General features: G+C 39.5%; 1 protein-coding gene across 2 annotated transcripts in view; it reads left to right on the top strand.

The window, feature by feature from the left end:
- The window catches only part of AOPEP (aminopeptidase O (putative)), a gene marked incomplete at both ends in the record, with an annotated part of 161,235 nt that overhangs the window by 133,938 nt on the left and 4,420 nt on the right, over window positions 1–22,877 (top strand). For both annotated transcript variants that reach the window (XM_079549007.1, XM_079549006.1), the window contains one exon: window positions 8,383–8,499. In XM_079549007.1, coding sequence (XP_079405133.1) covers window positions 8,383–8,499 — 117 coding nt within the window. The remainder of the gene's footprint in view (window positions 1–8,382; window positions 8,500–22,877) is intronic.

Below are 22,877 nucleotides of genomic sequence, written 5' to 3'. Positions count from 1 at the left end.
TGGAGAGAGCTGTGTGCAATGGGGTATTCTGCTTCAGAAAGGCTTTTTGGAAGGGAGAAAGGACTATTTTTTAATTTATTTTATTTAATATGAATCTAAGTGCATGCTGATATGCGTTTGTTCTGTAACAGGTGAAATAGAAAAACTTGTTATGTGTCTGGAGTGGGAAGTGGTAGTGACCTGCATGTAGTTCACAGTGCAGTTCTAGATCTCATTAGAAGTTCACTCCCCAATCCTTCCCTCTTCAAGAAGTTGGCACATTTTGTTTTGAGAGTTTGGGATGCAGGCTGTTTCTTGTCATCCTTGGTTGGCCTTGAGATGTGGCAGCCTCCTTCAGGTAGTGGACAAAGGCTGCAGAGGCTGTGTGAGGGAATTCAAGGGAAATGATGTAGAAGTTGGGAAACCAATGTGATGGGCAAGTGGTGACCCATGGTGCTGGTGCAGTGTCCACAACCAGTTATTTTCTGAAGTGCCAAAGGCTTATTTTTGAGATGCTGAGGTAATTTGTCTGAGAAGTGGTGATTACAGAACGTGATTGCTTTCAGACATGATGAATGAGTTCTCCCAGACAAATGAAGATTTTGCCATGGCCATTGTGAGGGGTTGGTTAAAAAAAGAATCCAAGAGGATTGTGGTAGTGGATCAGTCTCTCCACCTTGGTCAAAGGAGACTGTTTAATTACTTCATGCTATTCATACAGCTCTTCTAAGTCCCCAGCGTCACCTGCATAGACTTAGGATTAGATTACACCTGTTGCAGTTACATCAGTTTTAAGGTCTTCAGTTAAGAGTGCTTTTCTGAAGCCTGAGTCCAATCTAGTTGATTATATTAATAGCTAATAAAAGAAAAAACAACCAAAATAAAAACCAGCGCTAAGAATGATGTGCTGGATAAACCAGGATGCATAGGGTGTACTGGATGCAAAATGCATCAGAACCAGTTTTTAGGTCAGATGAAAATACTGCTTGCTGACATCTGGAAATGCAGTTGATTAATAGATGCTAAAAGATAAATTACATATGTAAGCGTGAAATTGTAAAATTTAGGAAAACAAATGAACAACAAAAAAAGAAGTATTAATTCTTATAAATTCCAAGAGTAAATAGTCAAGCAATGAAAGTGCAGTTCTCCGTCTGTGTTTTCAACCTTTTCTCCAGAGAGGGAGGCTTGTGACATTATTTGTGCTTTATGATGAACCTTAGACAGCCCCCCTTGCGAAGCAGTGTCATGTCCTACAGTCATGGGTTAAGTGGCATTGATACAGTTTTCTTCAGCAGCAGCCAGACTGATGAAAGGTTACAGAAGTAAGCAGGTACATCCTCTTCTCTTTCTAGGTTATTTCTCTGAACAGTAAAGCCAGGAGCAGAATGTGCTGAAGGCATTGAGCAGCAGAGATGGTGAGGTGCATTGGAACAGACGATGTGTAGCCCATTAAGCTTAAAAGGGAATTATTATACTCAAGAGTAAAGTTATGATGAAATATTTATTTGTGAAAGCTTAGTTTGAGGAAAAGCGCTGTGTAACCTGACTGGATCTGCAGCAGAAGCCACCTGGTTTTCATTTTGCTGTCTCAGCAGTATGTTAGATCATAAAGACTTAATCATTTTTGACATTTCAGTGTGTTTATATTAGATTGCAGTGTTATATTTTTTTGTAAGTGAATTCTCTCTTTGTTATGGAAATTACGGAAAAATATTTTGAATTCTAGCTTAAGAAAAATAAACTGTTAATGGAGTGTTAGCAATGATTGGCCTTTTAAACATTTCTGGTAGCAAGTAACCAGAATATCAGGCACAGAACACGAAACAGTTTAAAGGTGGTGATTCCTGTATTTAAAATCAGCTTAAAATATTGATGAAGTGAAATCCTCGCATTCTTGCATATCCACATTTTCCCTGTCTGCTATTCATTTAATGTTCCTTCACAAATATTCTTCATTGAGAATGAAGAAGCTTGATATATAAGCACAAAACAGTTTGGTGGGAATTACATGGTGAGGTCTGTACGTGCACGGTGTCAAAATCTCATTTTAAATCTCACAGGGCAGAAAAACTGTGTGAATATGTAGAAGTTTAAGCACATAAGAGGGACCTAGAGCCTTTTCAAATTGAGTGCCCATTATTCTTAGACAAGCACAGCACCGTTTATGCAAATGTTACATGATAAATGAATGCTAATTTCATTAGCATCTGCAATAAGGCAGATTTTTGAGAAGATGTTTCAGTGGCACAGCCACATTGGTAAGGTGCTTTTACATCAACTTCTCTTTCATAAATGCTAAATAGATTATTTAGGATAAGTTTCCCAAGGTCAGTGTCGATTTAGTCATCTGACTTGTGTTCTGATGTGCTGTTCTTTTGCATGCTATTCTTCGGGATTTGTGTCCCTTATTCAGCAATGCTCCAACGGTTTGTGTGGCCAGAATAAATCAAAGCTGTATATTTGAGCAGGTACTGTCCTTAGAATGATGTGTAACATAGATGTTCTGCTTCTAAAAACAAATCCTTAGTTTTGATGGTACAAAGGGAAAAGTAACTGGCAACTCAGTGTAAGCCCTGTTATTTATTAAAGAAGTTATTCTTGGTATCATTTTTATGTCCCACTTCTATGAAGCAGGTGATACCGGGCCTCTTAAATGTCCTGTAATCAGCATTTTTAAAGCACACTTCATAGGATTTTCTATTTGTGATAACACCTCACTAAAATTCATGGTTAGTCTTATTGTTCATAGAATATATGTCATTTGCCAAGCACTGTAAGAACTCCCTGCGCAGAGACAGACCAAACTTCCACATATTGGGAATACATTTCAGAGAACTGCAGTTCTGTAGTAGAATACAGTGTGTTACAGTTATTTGTCTTGTTTTTAAATATAGTGAAGTCTACTTATTTTTCATAAGCATTCAAAGGGAAGCTGATTTTTCAACAAGAGGAAAGTTATAAACAAACTGACCTAAATAAAGTTAAGTGATACAGTCTGCTTCACTGTTCGCTTCTGAAATTTTGTAAGCCTCTGTATGGATGTGTTTTATTTTGCCAACCAGTTCAAAGCATTTTTTTGCTGGCTGCAGATTACTTTTTTTTTCCTGCATTTTCAACTGCAGTCCAATTCTCTCAGACTTAGAATCTTTTAAATACAGCATATCACACTTTGCTAGTTAACAGCTGTTGAGTGTAGATGTTTTCATTAAATTCATGTTACTTGCTCTGAGTACATTCTAGCCCGAGGAGTTGGAGGGGAAGAAGGGAAGGGTAAAGCCTTGCTTTCGCATAAAAGATGGTCACCATGCAGATGAAAACGTTGTCTCAAGAACTTTGTTTGAGATAAACAGTGACAAAGTCTACCTAAAAATGTTGCTGAGTAAATAGTGTTATCTTGAATTTTCAAGATACTAATCTACTGGATGTTTTGAGAGAAGGGAGATCTTTTTTACCAAATCGTTTTGTTCAACAGCAACCCAGAGAAAGCAGCCCTCAAGGCAAACTGTATGGAAAGTTTATAAAGCAAGATTCGTGTGGAGATTCTTTTGATTGATTCAGAATATTGGTGCAGAGATGGCCTGGCTCTATAAATCCTGTCTGCTAAACCAGTAGTAGTGCTTTCTTATCGACAGTTAATGAGGAAATTCTGTCTGAAGGGAGCTATTCACTATTGAATGCTGGGGTGGGGTTTCTTTCTTTTTCTCTTAGGAGAGGGCTGAGAAGGAATTCAGTTTGACCTTGGAAAGTCTTGTAAAAATGTAAATGAAAAGACATCTCATATTTTGAGGCGACTACCTTCTTCCAGAGAAATGCTGCAGAAATCTGTTGTGTCCTGGAGACTTGAAACTTTCCTGTAAAATTTTCAAAGGTCAAATGTAGTAATTCTGTTTTGAGCCTCATGCATGTTGTACTTCAGCCAGCATTTTCCTGTTGTACTTCAGCCAGCATTTTCCAGTGTACAGTAGTGATCTTTTTTTTTTAAATTATTTATTTACTTTCCCTCCTGTTTTTGGTCAGTAAACAGTTCCTTGCTGTGGTTACACAGACAAATATAGCTGAGAACACTTTTCTGGGAGAAGAGTCTCCCCATGCATTTCTTAGCCATTTTTGGGAAGAATTTATCCATCTGTGCATGTGAGAGAGGGAGGCAGTAGCTGTAAATCGAAGTGACATCATATGTATTACTCTCATTGATCCGCTTTTAGACTAGAGCCAGGATAAAAGGAAATGGCATCAGGGAGGAAGTATGCTCATTTAGGCACAGATCCCAGTGTGATAATGGAGTAATAATAGAAATCACGCCACTGTCAATCAGTTGCTGCATTAGTCGCAGGCACATTTCCCTTTGGAGGAGGCTTTCAATGACTTCATTCAAGTGCAGACTGGAGCAAATGGAATATTCAGCATACCAGCTGTACTACTTCAGTGATTTGTGTCCTGGCTTAGGGGTGCCGTGTGAGCGCTGGTCCTGTGGATGCTCAAGTAGATATATCTGTGTCATATTTTATGGCTGTGAAAGGTCAGTAGTCAAATGTTTCAGTGTCATTTTTCTGGTATAAAGGGTGAATCTAGCATTTATTGCATTTGTTAATGTAGAATTGATAAATACACTCCTTCACGTGGGTGGTCTTCTGGGACCAGAGGATGATGACCTTTGTGCCTGCAATATCATGCCTTTGCAGTGACAAGACTTGTTTCTCTTGTGCTTTTTGCAGGTTAGGGATGCAGGATTCAACAAACTCACATTTTTGTTCCAATATTTTTTGTAGGAACCATTTCAAAACTGCCTTGAGTTACTCTTGACTAGAATAATAGTTTAAGTATCTTGTATTTTATTCATATGGGTGTACTGAGTATGCTATTTCTTAATTTCTGGATATTTAGTATACATTGAGTTCCAGCCCCAAGCAGGATGCTGCTTGAATGTCTGAGTTACAGTTCCAGTTTGGTAACATTTGCACTGATTCTTACATCTTACATCTGTTTTGATACTCCATACCATTTTGGTAGGTTTTTTTTTTTTGGCTTTTTTTTGGGGGGGGGGGGGGGGGGAGGGGGGGGTGGTTTTTGTGGGTTTTTATTTTTTTGTTTGCTTGTTTGTTTTTTTTCAGAGGCAGGAGCCTCAATATTCAAACTTTAAAACCTCTACATCAGATAACTCCAGGGAAGTCAGGGACAGACAGCTGTTTAGTGGGAAGACAAAGTGAAACCCTTTCAAAAGATTGAAGGAGAGGCTTAAGGACAAGGTAAAGCATGCAGTGTTGGAATACAGATTTATACTGGGGATGATGGTTAATTATATGCGACATGACAGAAAACCTCTGGTGTGCTTGATCCCAAGACATTAATTTGTTCCTTCTTTGTAGCGTCAGTACTCACAGCTGGGGGAGGGAAAACCCTGGGAAAAAAATGTGATTTCCGTGCAGCAGCCTCAGGTTGTGGCCAGGGCTATCTGTTTTGCAATATAAACAGATGGTGTAGCATTTGTAGTCGTCATGAATGCTGTTTCTTGATATTTGCCTCATTTCCTGGTGGAAGGGAGCTACTTTAATAATCACATACATTTGGGCATTTGGACTGAGTATTCCCGTGCAGTTTAGAGTGGGGGTTTTTTTTATCTTTTAAAGAAAAAACAAAGAACAGAGATGGAAATTTTGTGTCTGGTGTGTTGTGGCTGTTTTTGGAATTTTTTCATTGTGGGAAGAGATTTCACACAGTGAAATTTATACTGTTGTATTTTGCTGTATCTTTATATAATTTTTACATATGTTAGATATTCAAGGTGCATTTGCCATAATGTCATAAATGAAAATGGCTTCATAATATCCAAAACAAATTAACTTGTTTTCTCTAGGATTTATGCTTTAGTGATGCTTAACAGCAAGGACCTCTTTGTATTAAGCGTAGGACAAACAATTGGAAAATGTGTGTGCACCCCAAACAATTTTCAAAATGCAAAAGATGAGAAGTAACAGGTGGATGGGACAAATAAGGATGGTGGTAAGGAAAATGAAAAGTAATGGAACAAAACTTCAGATGGAACTTTGTGAAGTTATCTACAACCTTTGAAAATTTGCTTTGGAGACAAAGTTATTCATGTTGATTTATTTGAAAAAAAAGAAGAATTCTAAATAATTTTGTAGCAGTCTGTGCCCTGGAACTTCATCTGAGCTTTCTGCCTGTTTCTTTAGGATAGTTTTCATCTTACATAGACTCTTTTGTATTAAAAAGGGAAAGGGAAAATGAAAGAAAACATGTTCTTCCTTTTATTTTTTGTTGGAAGGGAATGAGAGAACAAAATGTAAGAGCTGCACCCACTAGTGCCGGTTCAGTTACAGGTCTGACAGCTCTTCTGCTGGTGCCCACACCCACTCTCTCCATGTTTGCTAACTCTTAACTTGGACTTCAGTTAAACCATGGGCTACAGACTTGTGTGTAAAGTTTTGTCTCGGACACCTAGAAGGTGAAAAAATAACTGCAACTGTAGTCTCGGGAGTTTTTGCTCTGCAGTCTCATGTTCAGGAGAGGTAGGAGTTTGATTTGTAATTCTGAAAATTCCTCACCCATAATGCAGGAGTAGACAGAGGTAAATTGAGGACATGGCTGATGCTTTGCTGCTTTGCTTTTGTTGGCTTATTTTACATTCTGTATGTTATCTTAGACAATAGCTGTCTGTTGCTGAATCTCTAATGCAATTATATTGAGGATATGTAATACTTACTCTGTATCTCCTCTAGCACACGTATATGTATATATGTATTCAAACAGGTATTCTACAGTTTCTAAAATTAAGTATTTTGCACCATTATCTTAGCAGGCAGATCTTTCTAAATAAGAAGTTACTTTTCCATGTGTGGTGTTCTGCAACATTTCAAATTTTATTAGTGTTCAGAATGAATTAAGTCTCCAAGCAGAACCGATTCCCAGAAGCTTTCCCAGTTTTGTTTTTTAATGTACCTCCCCATCCTTCCCAGGCAGCTACTTTTGGACCATACAATGCACATTCAACTTGGCACTTTAGGGGGTTGTTCTAAGATTGAAATAATCAGTATTTGTAAGCAGCTGATGGTTTTTATCCATTCCGTTTTGTTAGCAGGCGTGATTATCACTCAGAAAATGTTCCAGTAAGAGCCAGTAAGATGTAGAATTTTTTCAGTCCCTAAGATACAGCTTAAATAATAAAATAAATGGAATGGAAACTAATCTTAAGTCCTAGAGCCTTCCTGTCTGCCTTATTCTGGTTCAGTACTAATGCTAAATTACGTCAGACTAAGAGGGAAGAAAATGTCATGTGGCTTTGTTGCTAATTATGATAATTTAGATACAACGAGGTGGGACAAGAGCATCTCCAAGTGGCATAAAATTGGAAGCAGAGTTAAAGTAACAGAATTTTTTTTGCTCATTAGTCTGCCTGGAGGATATTAGAAGTAAAGCAGTATTGATTTCTTTTTCTGTGCAAAGGCTTCAGTACTTCCTGCCTTCCCCTTAGAATTCTGGTGCCCATCAAAACTGGATGAATAGTGGAAAATCTTTGGGGCATATGACATACTTTTGATGGATCATTCTGAACCCTGAATTTCCAATAAATGTTTCCTGGCAGCTGGTGTAATTTCTTGCTGAGATTTGTTTGAATTATTTATTTGTTCATCCAGTAAGCCTTTTAAACTGAGCACTTAAGCACTTGCTACATCATACTATTAGTGTTTTTTGTTTTTTTAAGCTGCATTAGATTCAACTTTAAAACTAGTCAGGCAACTGTTGTGTATACACATATGTGCGCATATACTATGTGTGTACTATGTACTAGTGTGTACTATGGTCATAACATTCATGTCATGTTTTCCATGTGGTGGATAGCTCCTGACTCTTTGTGCTAGAATGTGCCTCATCAATGTGATGTTTTAGCATTGTTTTATGGGTCACTCATTTGTGTCAGGTTCATTAAATATATTGAGCAATTGCTCATGTAGCAGCTAGAAGTGCCACAATTATACATGCATATATCTGGTTGATTCCTGGAATGGTATAGTATAAATTATTCTCTTATTTTATTCCTTCCAAGCCCAAACAAAATGCAATTACCTAGCATATGTATTCCATAACAATCTTGGTTTAATAGGCTATGATTATGTCTCAGTTAGATAAACATAGTTTAGATCTGATCTAACTATGTAGTAATAAAATATGTGGAAAATGTGTCTTAATTGGGCCCCATACACAGCCTTTCAGAATACAGACGCATAAAACCTGAGTTTTTTCAGGAATCAGCTGTAACTTCTTTCCATATTTCATGCATGCTGGATGTACAGAGACTGTTGCAGTCTTGTTCTCTTTGATTTGTCTGTTTAATTGCTCAGTAAGTAGACCTATGTTCACACACAGCATTTGTTTTTGTTTTAGCTGCTCCCGGAGCAGCTGGTCTTACTTCTGGAGTATCTCCTGGAAGAGAAGACATTGTGTCCTAGAACACTGCAGCGCTTAGAGAAGACTTACCAGCTCCGTGACCAGGATGCTGAGGTAAATCACTAAAAAAAGTCTCTTATAAAATAATTCATTGCATTGTTGACTGGGAATAATGATGATCCACTAAGAGCCAGGATCATTCAAGTTGTATATTCCGGGACTAAGTATTAAATTGCACGTGTTGAATTCCTGTTGCATTTCCAGATGCCTTAATTGTCCACTGCTTTTGTGTGTGTGTCAGGAGTAGGTCCAGATGTGCTTGGATGCTGTAGTAGTAGGAGAAAATGCAATATAGATGTCATATACTATTGTATATGTACTTCAGGCAACATGTTCACTCAAGTGCTACGTTTCACACTATTAAGCACATCTTAGTCCTCTGCGTAGTCTCCAGGTGCAGCTGTGTCTGTGTCTGAAGTTGAGCTTCCACGTGGCTGGCCCCTTTTGTTCCTCTATGGGCACTCCCAAGTCTCACTTGCGATTTTGAAAACTGTGCTTTCCAGAGTTTTTAAGAGTGAATCAGTTCTGTGCAGTTGCATGTAGTGTTAACAGTCACTGGGGAAAATACAATTTTATGTAATAGCATAAATGTGCCTCTGTCATGACAGACACACATCAGGCTGGTATCTGTTCCAAAGAACTTAATGTCTTAGAAGGTTTGGGAGCAAAACTGTACATTCTTCTTACTGCATGCAGTTCTGGCCACTTTGTGGTGTCTCAAGATGGGAGAACTGTGAAAATTAAGACTACAAAACTTGCTGCTGAAAACTCCTTGAAATTAGTGCCTATTTGTATCAAGTTTTCAGGAGAGGAGACAGGAAGATGAATTCAGTCATGGAAATAAAGGATGTATATCAAATGTTTAGATTTACGTATGTGTGTGTGTGTGTGTTTGTACCTTTTTTTAAAAGATTAGTTATGAAAGACCATGTAATCAAACTAATATGTAATGTGGGAGCTCAGTAAATAACATGGCTTTCAACTCTTGTTAATTAAAAACTACTGTGAAGACTGTGGAGAGTTAGTGTGCATAACTTACTCTGTTTTAATTGGAATTTTATGGCAATAATTAAAATTGAAGAAGAGAGCAAAATCCTTCTTGTTACTCTTACAGTGAAACTGCTGACTAGATATTTATAAACATTTCAATCTGAATGTTATTGTCAAGATTTATTAAACAGAGGTCTAGCTTTTTCTCAGAAAAAAAGGCAACATTTCAACTGTTTACTGTAACTTCTTTTATTGATACAAGTTTCCAAATGCCAGACTTGTTTTTAATTAGTACTTGAAGCAACGTTTCTATTTATAGGTATTATAATATATTTTAAACTCATCTGAATACCAGTGAAATGTTAGGGGTTCTACAATGGGAAGAGAAATAAATAGGGAGGTAGATCAAAGCAATAGCTGTGGTGTTGCTGCTTCCTGCCAGTGAATTCTTAGAACCTTAGGCCTCAAGCTTGAGCTTCTCAAGTTTTTCCTTTCTCTCTACTTTCATACTTATTTTCTTCTTTGCAGTGTCACATAAAAGTACAGAAAGTCTCTCTAAGATTTTTTTCTTCTATTAAAAAAAAAAAAAAAAATTCAACCTTGGCAAAAGGAGTTCAATCTTCGCTTCATTTTACGAAGTGAAGTCAAAGGCTTAGCAGATCTTCAAAGGTACAACTGAGGTAACATTACCATTAGCATTTTACCAGTCATCAGATCACAGGCAGCTACAGTCCTTTAAAGGAGATGTTAGCTTACACACTCTTACATATCTGAGAGAAGGGCCATTCATGCCTGTCGCTCCTGTATGTGCACAGGGGATTTTTCCTTTAAGGACCCTAATGACCCAGAGACAAAGAACTGCAGACCACACTAATAGCTTTTTTTGTCTAAATTTGGTTTGTGAAGACACTTTTATTTACGATGATTGGACTGTGTTACTGAAGTTCAAATGCTGTTAGTACCTGGACATCAGAAATAGATACAAACATTTTTTTAAAAGTTGGCAGGCCAATAGAGAAAGCAAAAACCCTGTGATGGAGGTTTTATTCAGGGATTTTTGTAAGTTAAGTTGTCAGTTGTCAGCAAAAAGAAGTTAAAAAATAGAACCAGTTTTATTATTTTCAGGAAATATTGTTTATGTACACATTAATCTTCTAATAAAAATTAGCAATGATGTGGCCAGTAATATGCCAGAGTTGCGTGTAAAAAAAGTATGTTATTTTGTATTAAGTTTCATCTTAAAACTTGTAAGTAAATATTGTCTGCATCCTTGGGAGTTGGAAGTCTTTTCATTATATGCTACAATTAGCTAAAAGATCTTCCTACAACATCAGAGGGGATATAAAGAAAAATATTTATATATAATACTGTTTACTCTCATTATAGTGAGAATGTTTCAAGCTGGTTAGCACTAATGAGAAATAAAATCAAGGTTTTGAATGATCTCACTGTGTAGAATAAGTGTGTTGGGAGGAGTAGAGGGGGCAGTTGCTGGGTGGTTTTCACTGCTGGTATGAAATAAGCCCTTCCCTCTGCCCTTTGTAGAAGGAGGGGAGTGTTCTGTTCTTCACTGGACACTGTAACACCGTGCTGAGAAAGTACTTGAAAAAAGCTGCGTTGAGTATGGCTGGTGAGAAACAGGATACAGGTGCACTGGTCTTGTTTTGCATGGGAGTTATTTTACAGTTCTCTCATCCAGACTGCTGTGTAGCTCACTATGATCCATCCTTGAATTTCACAACTGATGCAAGAAAACTCATATCTGAGGAATGTCTTTTTGGCTATCATAATCACTGCATGGAACGTCTTGGTTCCTGTTGAAGATTTTGAATCTGTATTTCTGAAGTGCCTTTGTTTGGACTTTATGGTTCAGTACACCTGTAAAAATGTTTGTCCAGTCTTACCAATTTACTGGCCACATCTTGCTTCAGAGAGAGAAAGAGAATGTGCAGCAGGTTTCTCTTTCTCTGATCCATTTGTACCAACTAGGAAGGGAGAGAGACGTGAGCTAGCCTTCGCCTGGAAATTAACTGTTGAGGTCTTCTCAAGGAACACCGAGGTTACTTCAGATAACTCCTGGATTTTCCTCAGCAACTCAACTGTCCTCTTTCACGTGAGATTTCACGACAGATTCACAGTTTCCAAGAAGAGGAGGACTCTCCCTCCTTGTACCAGTAAACTCTGCTTCCTGACAAAGACGCATTTAAATACTTCAATTAAAAGCAAACCAAAAAACAAAACAAAACAAAACAAACAAACAAACAAAAAAAACCAGCCAAGGTTAGATAGCGTATTTCTGATTCACAGTCAAGAACAGATGCAGATCTTTCTGTGGTAGCAAGCTTTGAGCCGCCAGAGCCAGGATTGAGGTACCTGTGGTTTAACCATACTTCACACTGGACTGCATCCAGTCTTGGGTGGTACAAGAGGCTCATACAGCGTTTGCACAGTAGCAACATTTGTCTTTCTTGCAGTGGGGGCCCCAAAACTGAACACAGCACTTGAGGTACAGCCTCACCAGAACTGAACACAGAGGGACAAATCACTTCCACGCTCCTGCTGCCAGCAACATTTCTGATACAAGTCAGGATGCTGTTGGCCCTCTTGGCCACCTGGACACACTGACTGACCATGTTTAGCTGAGCATAGACCAATACCCCCAGGTTTGTTTCCTCTACGCAGTCTTCCAGCCGCTCTGCCCCAAGCCTGTAGTATTGCTTGAGGTTGCTGTGGCCAAAGTGCAGGACCCGGCACTGGGTCTTGTTGCAGCTCATCCCATTGGCTTCAGCCCAGCTCTCCAGCCTGTCCAGATCCCTCTGTAGGCCTCGCTACCCCCAGGCAGATCAACTCTTCCTGCCAATTTGGTGTCATCTGCAAACTTACTGAGGGTGCACTCAGTGCTCTCATCCAGGTCGTCAGTAGTGATACTGAACAGGACAGACCCCAGCACTGACCTCTGGGGAACACCGCTTGTGACCGGTCACCAGCTGCATTTGACTCCATTCACCACCAGACTCAGGGCCCAGCCATCCAGCCAGTAAACCCAGCAAGGAGTGTAGCTGTCCAAGCCATGGGCTGCCAGCTTCTGCAGGAGAATCCTGTGGGACACAGAGTTGAAGGCTTTGCTGAAGCCAAGGTAGGCTGCATCAGCAGCTTTTCTCTCATCCACCAGGCAGGTCACTCGGTCATGGAAGGAGATCAGATGGTCCAGCAGGACCTGCCCTTCATGGACCTATGCTAGGCCTGATCCCCCAGTTGTCCTGCACACACCCTGTGATCTCCCTCAAGGCAATCTGCTCCATAACCTTCCCTGACACTGAGGTCAGGCTGACTGGCCTGTAGTTCCCTGGGTCCTCCTTACGATCCTTCTTGTAGATGGGAGTCACACTGGCAAGTCTCCAGTCTTCTGGAACCTCTCCAGTTGACCAGGAACACTGATAGATGATGGAAAGCAGCTTCACTAACACCTCTGTCTGCTCCCTTATCATCCTCGGGTGGATTCCATTAAGCCCATGGACCTGTAGCAGTCCAAGTGGAGTAGCAGATCCTTAACTGTTTCTACCTGAATTGTAGGAGATTTATTCTACTCCCCATCCAAGACTTTCTGGTCAAGGTATAGAGTACTCCAAGGATGACTGATCTGACTTTAAAAGCCAGACATAAAGAAGGCATTGAGAACCTCAGTCGTTTCCTTATCCACAACACACATTCCCCACTACATCCAGTAAAGGACTGAGATTCTCCTTAGCCCTTCTCTTCCTGTTAAAATCTGAGAAGGCACAAAGCTGCAAGTGTATTTTCTTGAGATCAAATTAACTGGCATAAATTATTTTAACTGAATATCCAGTATATCTTTAAAAAACTTTCTGAGAGCAATAGTGTTTCCAAAGCTTAAAGGCACTTTTCTATCAGCTCATAATGCCTTAAGGCCCTTGTCAGACAAGTGAGTGACAATTGCATGGAAGAATGGCTAAGTATTAGATTTTTTTCTTCTTGTTCCGCCTTCTCTTACTGTGGTTGTTCATAGGCAGGCTGAATCTCCATGATGTATTGCAAGCTCTGTGTCCAAGATGAGCATTACAGAAGTCAGCTGCAGTGAAACAAAGATAACAATATTCATAGTTATAAAGCAACTGCGTTTACGATCAGCACAGTAGGATAACAGAATTGAAGCCAGGTCTGAGATCCCTTTTATTTTTTTCTCTCCCTCCTCAGGTGATAGTTATGTGCATTAACTATGTGCATAGTTAATGAATATCTAACTTCAGGCAGAGCATAGAGTTAGTTTACTTGGAGAGTATTTAAATTCTCCTAAGCTTAGTGACACTTCTCTTGATAGGACTGTGCGAGCTTTAAGCGTAGGTTTTTGAGGGTTTGTCTTTACAAAACTGTTTATTACAAATATCTAAGGACAACACTGGCAACTCTGAAAAACAATTTGTGAATCTGCTAACAACCAGAAAATGACAGAATGGCTAAGGAGGAGAAAGATCTCAGGAGGTAACTGGTCCAGTCTCCCTGTTCAAGCAGGGGACACTTAATGGAGGCTGCTGAGGAGAATATCCAGAAAAAAAACCTCTGGTTATTTCTATTGCTTGTATTCTAATATCTTCACTTGATCAGGCAGAGGCCTGTAATATGTACACCAGACTACAGGCTGTTTAAGTGGCTTTCAGAACAGTAACAAAGATGATAGGAAAAAAGTCATCAACACAGGAGAAGAAAGGTGGTGGATGTGTGTCAATCTTTCAATCCTATTTACAATCTGGCAGTATTTCTGCAAGTTTTACATGTTGATGAATTATTTAAAACCAAGTGATAGAAAAATGGCTTATGGATTAAGCAGAAAGATTTATGGTGTATTTCTCCAGAATTTTCATGATTGAGTTAGCTTTTCTTTCTTTCCTACTGCAGGCATCACTTTCTTATAAAATATCTTGCTTGCACTGCATATGGAAAGTCTCTTTGTTAGGTTTTCTTGTCTCAGCAAATTGGCTGCAATATTCTTCACTACATAATGCTTTCCCTGTACTCATGATCATAATGTGGTATATTTGGGGTAGAGGAAAAAGAGAGAAAAAAAGAGAGAAAAAAGATTGAGTAAAATGGGTTAAGATCATAATATTGCAAGTCATGTGAGTGACATAAAGCATTTCTCATACAGTTAATTCATTGTGCCTGAGGTCTCCCTATGAGACCAAGGCTATGAAATGGTGGAATCTTATTTCACTGACCGAAATCCAGTCATGCTAATACAGAGCATATAAGATGCTCAGCATCCTTGAAGAGTTTAGGACAAAATAACTTATTTTCATTGGTCTTTCCTAATCAGTGAAATACTGACAAGCACAGAGGTACAACTGAAGTGATGTAGTATCTGAGTTGTTGCTTCCCATCTGGTAGTCAGTGAATTAAGCTGAGCACGTTCTCACACTGTATGGCTCAGCTCTTCTGCAGGTTGTTACTGAGCATTGTTGGAAGGCACCCTTACAGAAGAGTGCTCTGTAGAGCGTAGTGCGAAACTAAATGCGAAAAGGGATCTGGACAGGAAAGGTCAGTCCATGCTAGCCAGCAGAAAAGACTCTGAGTGAGCTCTCCTTTCAGCTCATCTACGGCTAGGAATTTCTTGCCAGGTGTCCTTGGGGCAGGAGTTCAGGAGCAATTTCCAGCTTTTGAATTAGCACTGTGTACAAGTACCTCCATAGGCTTATTGTTCCTTGTTTACTAGGCTGCAGAGCAACATTTAGGTATGTTTCAGGTAGTTGCTGCAACGAAATTCCGATATATATGTGATCCTTTCATGTAACTTGTGTGTGAATGATCAATTCAATAGATGAAAAAACCAACAGCTTGAGCTGATGGCCATTTTATGGGATGCTACTTTCTTGAGAAAAAAGATAAGTGCATACAACTATTCATTGTTTCTGCAAGAGAGAAAATAAAGAAACTTTCTAATTTGTGTATACAGCTTGGTTTCAACTCAAGTCAGGAGGAGATGCCTTATTGTTTAAATGAGTATATGTTTTGTAGGACTGACAAAGTTGCTGTGAAAATGTATCACTGATGCAAAATACATTTTCACCAGTTCTTTTCTTTTTTAATGTTATATTCAGAGCACCATTTTGGCACTATAGATAGGTAAGATTACTTTGAGGAATGTTTTATTTTTACTTAACAATTACTTAGGAGTTAGGAACTTAGAAAAAACTTACTCAGAACAGTCTGGCTGTGTCCTCAATTTGTTTCTGAAATCAAATTTGAGATTTTTGAGGTGCCATGATAATTAAATAGAAGAGAAAGAAGAGAGAAGTAATATGAGTTCTTACAAAGTAAAATCTGTGTACGTCTGATACTTCTCATACTGATCACCACAGAAATATTAAATTTTATGCTGTCCTTCTCTTCATACTTCTTGTAGCAAATACCTAGAAAAGAATATATTGTCATTGTTGGAAATCTCTTTCATTTGGACTAGTAAACTGAACAAGGAGAGTGAATATACTGTCTCCATTTCCTGGATGGGAAACGTATTGACCAGAGCAGCAGCTGCTTTTCAGAAGATCCTCCGTGATCTTGATTGTTTTGAATCTTCATCCTGTTCTTGTGTTGCAGTAAACTGCGGTTTGCAGACTCTTTGAGACATATGGTATAGCTGTTGCCACTGGTGAAGATAGTTTTTCACAAGAATACATTGCAGGAGCTGGATTTTAGTGGTGGTGATGTTTTTTGTATTTTTTCTTCCCCACAAAAAAAGGATCTCCAAGGATATGGCACTTGCTTTCCAATGATCAGGCTCAAAGTACAGTGTGAATCCAAAACAACTAGAACAAGGTGAAGATAAACACTTCCAGTAATGGTTGTTCCTTAGGGCTGTCTCTGGCTCGTGTGCCTGTCATAACTGAGTTGATGTGCTGAAATGAATTTATAAGACTGTTCAAAGGGTAATTTCTAGTCACCATAATTTGGGTTTGTTTTGATGCTATGTGAAAATGATAAGGGCTTGAGAACAAAAAATCCCTCAACCAGCATTAGCTCTACGAAAGGCACATCAGAGCACAAGATTCATGGAGCACTCGAAATAAATTTGCACCAGTCAGCACTCCTGATCTCCAGCCCTCCAAGAGCCAACAGCAACACTCCTCTTCCAAGTGATCTCATTTGCTGCTGGGTGGTATTCTCAGGAGTTTCCAAGCCCCTGCCTGGTGCTATTACCAATGCTGTTTGCTTATCCTCTGATGTTTTTCTAACTGGTTTTAAAACTTAATTTCATAGTTATCTGGCAACCCAGCCCAACTTAGTGAGACCTGAAAAGGGGGGGGAGCTGGCGATAGGAGGGAAAGGTAAATTTTTATTACTGCTACTATACTATGACTGTTATTTGTTCAAAGAATCCACAGAGGAAAGTAGTTCCTACTTTTCTGTATTCTGGAAAGGAGGATAATTGTCGTGTCTGGTGTCTGGACTTCTGAAGTCAGTTTCAGAGATGATCTGAGGTGGGTGCATTTGTGTTATCTGAATTTTTATACAGTATTTTTGTGCAGGACAGTACAGAGCTAGCTCTGTATTACAAACTACCTGGCCTAATCTTGAAATTTAAAAGATCTTTCTGTTTGTATATGTATGATAACTGCAGTGATAGGAGCTGGGTTTAGTTCAAAAATACCAAAAAAGGCTCCTAGCTATCAGTGTAGTTTTCCCAAACGGATTGTTTTATTATAAAGCTGCTGACATGTTTCTTCTGTGGTGTATTATTATGGCCAACTGTGAAAAAAACATGAAGATGTTTCTTTATTTTAAATAAACTTATACTACATCCAAACTGCTCATCAACTTGTCCTGCATACATAAATGCTGAAGCAAATGCAGGTTATCCTAGATCACAGGGCGGGAAAAAAGTAGGGCATGACCGAGTTTATGAGCACAAGAACCAGGGCAGTTCAAAATTGCTAACCCTAGCTGTTTCTGATGTCATCACCTTAGCTTCACAGATCTGGTCACACTGCTGAATCACTGATTTACAAATATGTGGATAAAATTTTGTCTTCTTTTAAATCTGTGCCATTAAAAAACCTTTGGGGCTGCAGTGCCCTGGAGTGCTATGTTCCAGGTGTTGCAAATGTTGCCCTGAGAAGCAAGAGTAGTTGTGTTGTCGGGGGCGAGGATCAAGAGAAAAGAATCAAAAATTCAAAACATGGCGTAACATCTGTGCTCTGATTTCAGCAGTGAGTATGCTTCTTCTGAGCTTGTAAATCAGTACATATTTCTCTCGAGAGTTTTTTTTCTGGGGATTGGGAGAGGGATGTATATGTTGTGCCTGTTCTGTGTTTTTAGAGTCAAAACTTTGTGTTTAATTCTTTTCAGAGTTGGAACCAAAGTTTTAAACTGGTGCAGAACTAGAAGGATGTGAACACAGATTTGAAGGTCTGGCTGTGAGTGACACCATGGAGAAACCAGGCATCCATGTTGTTCATTGCCTGGAACTTGTTTCACCTGCAGCTCTAGACCCCATCTGTGACAGTCATCTTGTTTGGAAATGATCCAAGTTTGGGCCACTGTCACTATGGGAAACCTAAGATAAAAGGAAGGCACTTTTTTGCCTCCAGTTATGACAGGGAGAAGGTAGAAGCAGAGGAAAGCTGCGCATGCCAAGGAGCAACTTACTGTTGTGCTGATGCTTGCAGCAGCCTTTTCTTTTGCTGAACAGGAGTAACAATTGGTAACAGAAGGATGGTGTGCCCCACATCAAACTCTGGAGATAGATTTCTGCTTCAGATGTGTGGGGTATGTTTATGTGCTTTTTCCTACTACAACATTTGGTTTTATAAGCCCAACTTGCTTTTATTTGTATTTATAAATAGCTCATGTTGAAATACATTTGCAAGCACGATATGGGTAAAAAATGTATGAAGACTTGGCTGGGAGGCAGCCAGAAGAGACAGTGTGATGGGCAATATTGAATATTGCCTATATTCAGTATTGAATATTGAATATTGGTTGAAACCAATTCTAGTGTTGCAAAAACAAAATTACTGTAATACCAAAGGTATTATAGCCACTGTTGTCAGTAGGTATTTCAGTTGTCAGAAGTGTCAAAAGGAATTTGGACAGGGTTGTACATCAGACAGAGACAGCTGTACTCATGTGATCATCAGGTGAAGTGCAACCTGAGACATGCAAACATACCTAAGGCTCTCTCACCTTGCTGACAGGGCTCTTTCCCCCATAGTTGTTTGGTGGAGGCTTGCAGACCAAGGCTAGACCTGAGGCTAGGACCAGCTCTTCCTTCTCTCTTCTCCGAGGTCCTGGACCTCACCAACCCAAGCTGTTCCCTGACACTCTGAATGCTATGCTGCTTCTCCCTCCACCTCACATAGGGCCAGTGCTACTGATGGAGCTGCTGGGGCCTGCTCCCCTCTAGTGCTGGGCCCTATCCTGGTGCCAGGACATCCCCAGCATTGCAGGTACAGGGAGGTGCAAGAGAGCAGAGCTGCCAGAAGGCAGTCCTGTGTCCGAGAGTGAGAAGCACCATGGCAAAGCCCAAAAGCTCAGCTCAACACATATCTCCAGTGAAGTTGTTCAAGTGGCAGCCAATGACATCACTTTTTCCATCTCCATCTTACTACAAGCTGTGAAACGTATTAGTGCTCCAGTCTGCTGAACAGTCAAAAAGGCTGGGGAAAGGGTAAGGGTTCCAGTGTAAGGAGTGCATTTATGGTTTTAATTAAGGCTGATTTTTAAAAGCCTTTGTTTTTCAATCTAAATGGTTTCACATGTTGTGTTGAGCAGTTCCTTACCTCACATGGCACTGCAATATAGGAGCTGTTTCCCCTGGAGCAGAGGCCACACCAACTTAGATGAAAATGTTGATGGAAAAGCACTTGGTGCAGTGGGGGCACTCTCCCAGCAGGCACTGCTAAAGCTGCCACACCACCTTGGTTCTAGTGCATGCCATTTTTGCACTTCCTTTACCTAACCTTGCCGTAAACTGTAATCGTACCATCACTTCATTGACCCATAGGAAGAGGAGGAACAGCCAGCTGCTGCTGTGTGCCAGTCTTCTGCTGAAAGGGAGAAGGAGGGGCAGGTAAAAGAGCACGTGGGATGTCAGTGTGAAGTGTCCTCTTGTAGCCAGAGATTCACAACAAGAGCTTTGATACTCAGAGAGAGGCACAGCCAGTGTGTTCTTTTAGGAAGGATTAGACATGGCTTCTTCATCTCTCATTTTCTGCCTTCTTTTGGAAAACTTCTATAAACACAGATGTCACTGGTCACAGATGTGGCCCATATAGGCAGAAAAGTGTCTGCTCTCTAATTGGGAGCTCTATTTCTGAACTGTAGGTGGAGAAAAACAGGCATTTGTTTTTTTCTAAACAAGCTCTTGGTGTACTCTTCATTGATAAGGGTTGAACCTTTTCCCTGGGATGCTGCTCCCCAGTCAATAATATCCTAACCTTCCTGATCACAGAGACCAGCAGCAATGTGCTCCACTTTGCTTGGATATCCTAAGCAGCATATTTTATGATTTTGAGGCTTCTGTATGTTAATGTGGGAAAGAGTTTCCATGCTGGTTGTGGAAAAGCATGGAATACTGTTTGCACTGGGGAGACCCAGACAAGAAGAACCTGGTCTGGTTGTTCTTCAGCAAGGCCTTGGTTCTTCTGCTAACTTTGTAAAAGTGAAATTTGGTTATATCACGCAGGAGCGATTCAGTGGCCTGCAGCTGGAAGGGAGGTGAAGGCACAGAAAGGAAAGAAATGCCCACAGATCAGATTTATGAAGGAAAGGAGGTTCAAGCCTACGCGTGTTCGTTAGCTGGGGCTTTCTGGTATGCTGGGGCAGTTACAGCTCCACATGCTGCTAGTTGTCCCAAGCTTTGCTATTGGCCAAAGCACAGAAGTTGTTTTTGCAGACACAGATCATACAGCCCCTCTCTTCCCTCATGATAAACAGAATCAGATGCAGCATGTTCCACCCACAGCCTCCATCAGAGCTGGTGAGGGTTGAAGGAGAGGGAGGACTTCAAGTCCTACTCCCCAGCCACAAACATCCTTCATAATGTGCTATTGCTTCATCTGCGTGGAAGTAGCAATCAGAAGGAGCAAAATAAACAAAGTAGTATCTCATGGCTATCAATATTACCAAGATCTTAGGTCTGGTATTCTATTGAAGTTAGATTTAAAGTAGCTTTAACAGCCAGTTTGTTACTTAAGACTTTTAAGTATTTAAAGCACTACATAGTTGTCCTTAAAATGGCAAGTGTCTCCTGACAAAAATATATTGATCAGCCCACCCACTGGTAGCTTAGGGTTTCCCAGATGATTATGCTCCTGCATATTGGACTGCTGATGGGTTAAGGTACTTGCGCTGGGGATAGAGCAAAATGACATTGTGATTGGGTGATTGTAATTGTCATGGTGCTGCATGTGCAATCAATGTCCAATAGAGGTCATAGTATGGATCCCTCAGTTCCCTGTGGATGGGGTCCGACCAGCCATTCACTCCCTTAGCAGCAGTTCTTCTAGCATGAAAAGTGAAAAGCAACGTAAGTAAGGCTGTGAGAAAGCATTACAGGTGTAAAACACAGCGTTAATTGAATCTTGACACTCTGAGGGTCTTAGGAACAAGAGTAGCTGTCAACACTGCTGGCTTCTGAAGTACTGTATCTGGATATGGTTTTGCTGGCCCTGCAGTTTTGGTGGAGGATTGCGATTCACTTCCTGTTAAGTTACTTATGCACTGAACACTCAGTGAGTTTTTGGACCAAAACACAAATTCATTAAAGCTGTTAGACAGCTTCTTTGCTCAGACTCCTGACAGACCTTTGGCATACACAGAAATTCCAATTTCAGACTCCTTGTCAGAGTGATGAATCTGTTCTGTTTGCATTCACTAGGTTTTTGGCTATTGAGTACATTCTTCTCAGATTGTCAATCTGATATTCTGTCAGCACAGTTGTAACACAGCAGTTTCATTGCTTCCAAGCTCATTTAGCATCCCCGATCATCTTTGTTTTTCTTTGTAAATGTTTGTGAAACCAGATTTACATACTAAAGCATGTACATCTTATGGTTTAGAGGGTGGAATGCTCATGTGAAATGCAGGCTGTATTAAATGTTACTGATACAACCTGGATGGTGTGTAAAGAGCAGTTATTTTAGCTGTTCTTAAATCTTTGCTCTTAAAATGATAGAAGGGGATTAAAAAATATGTCATTAAGCCTACTTTGCCCAGTAGCATGTGACATTGTTACTTAATTGTCTGAAAATAATGTTTGGATCCAATTTACTTGTAAATAAGAAGAAATGGAAAAGAAATAATTTCAAATGGAACAGAACAGCATTCTGGTGCTCTGGAGATACCACATTCCCTCTTGTTAATTAAAGCTAATCTATAGAAAGACATCATCATTTTCCAAAAAGTTTTATTGTGTTTTTCTTTTCTAAATTAGACCAGAATCTGGCATCTGAGACTGTTTAATTAACATTTACAATTCTAGTTGTTAAAATATATTCTTTTTTCAATCAAGTCTGAACTCATGATTTTTAAAGATCACATATGCTTCCTTTAATAAAGGTTCCACTTTGTTGGACAATAACTCTTATTGTATTTCACATTACACTGTTTTTTAGGATCTCTAAGTGTGTTGGTTTTGTTCTGAGATTTGGATTTGTTGTCTCATGGTGTCTTTAAAATTGGATCCAGCTATTAGTAAAATGTACTCATCTTCCCTGAATTTAGTCTCCTATTCTGCAGACCAAGAGCTGAGTACAACTCCTGTTTTCTCTTCTATTTTCAATTCTCACCTCTTCTTCTATTCTCTCTTAAGGTCATGGCTTAGATTATTTGCTTTCTAAATCTTATTTGTAGACCTCAGAAGTAAAATATTTATTTTTCGCTTGCGTATGTATGATTGAGAATATAAGCAAGCTAGATCATTACAGTATAATATAAAGCTTTCTGGGAGGGTATTTGTTTTTAGGTATGCCTGATTATTTGTGTGAAGCTCAGGAGAGTAACGCAGATTAGACAAAGAAAGTTATCAGCTGGGTCAGAAGATAAAGATTATATAAATAATATAAATAATATAGTTCTACAGATACATTACTGTGGGCTTTTCTTTTGAAAGTGGAGTCACATACTTGATGCCTGACGTGAGTTTACTCCATCAGCTTCAAGCACCATTTACAAGAAGATGGTGGCCCAGACTGTTAGAACAAAAGGATTGTCTTAGAGCTAGATTATCAGTGAATTTTATGTAAGTATTTACTTCATTTGAAATGCTATGTAGATTTTACTATGTCTGAACATTATCATTTTGCTTTTAAAACATTTTGTACTGCACTGCCAAAATACAGGTGGTATTTGAGTTGCACATAATATTCTGTGATTCTGTGTATTTTTCTTGAAGTGAAATTAAAAGTTAATATGAGACTACAGGAAGT

This window comes from Tetrao urogallus (assembly GCF_951394365.1).
Source record: "Tetrao urogallus genome assembly, chromosome: Z".
Classification (NCBI taxonomy): domain Eukaryota; kingdom Metazoa; phylum Chordata; class Aves; order Galliformes; family Phasianidae; genus Tetrao; species Tetrao urogallus.
This window is presented reverse-complemented; position numbering and strand designations above follow the sequence as displayed.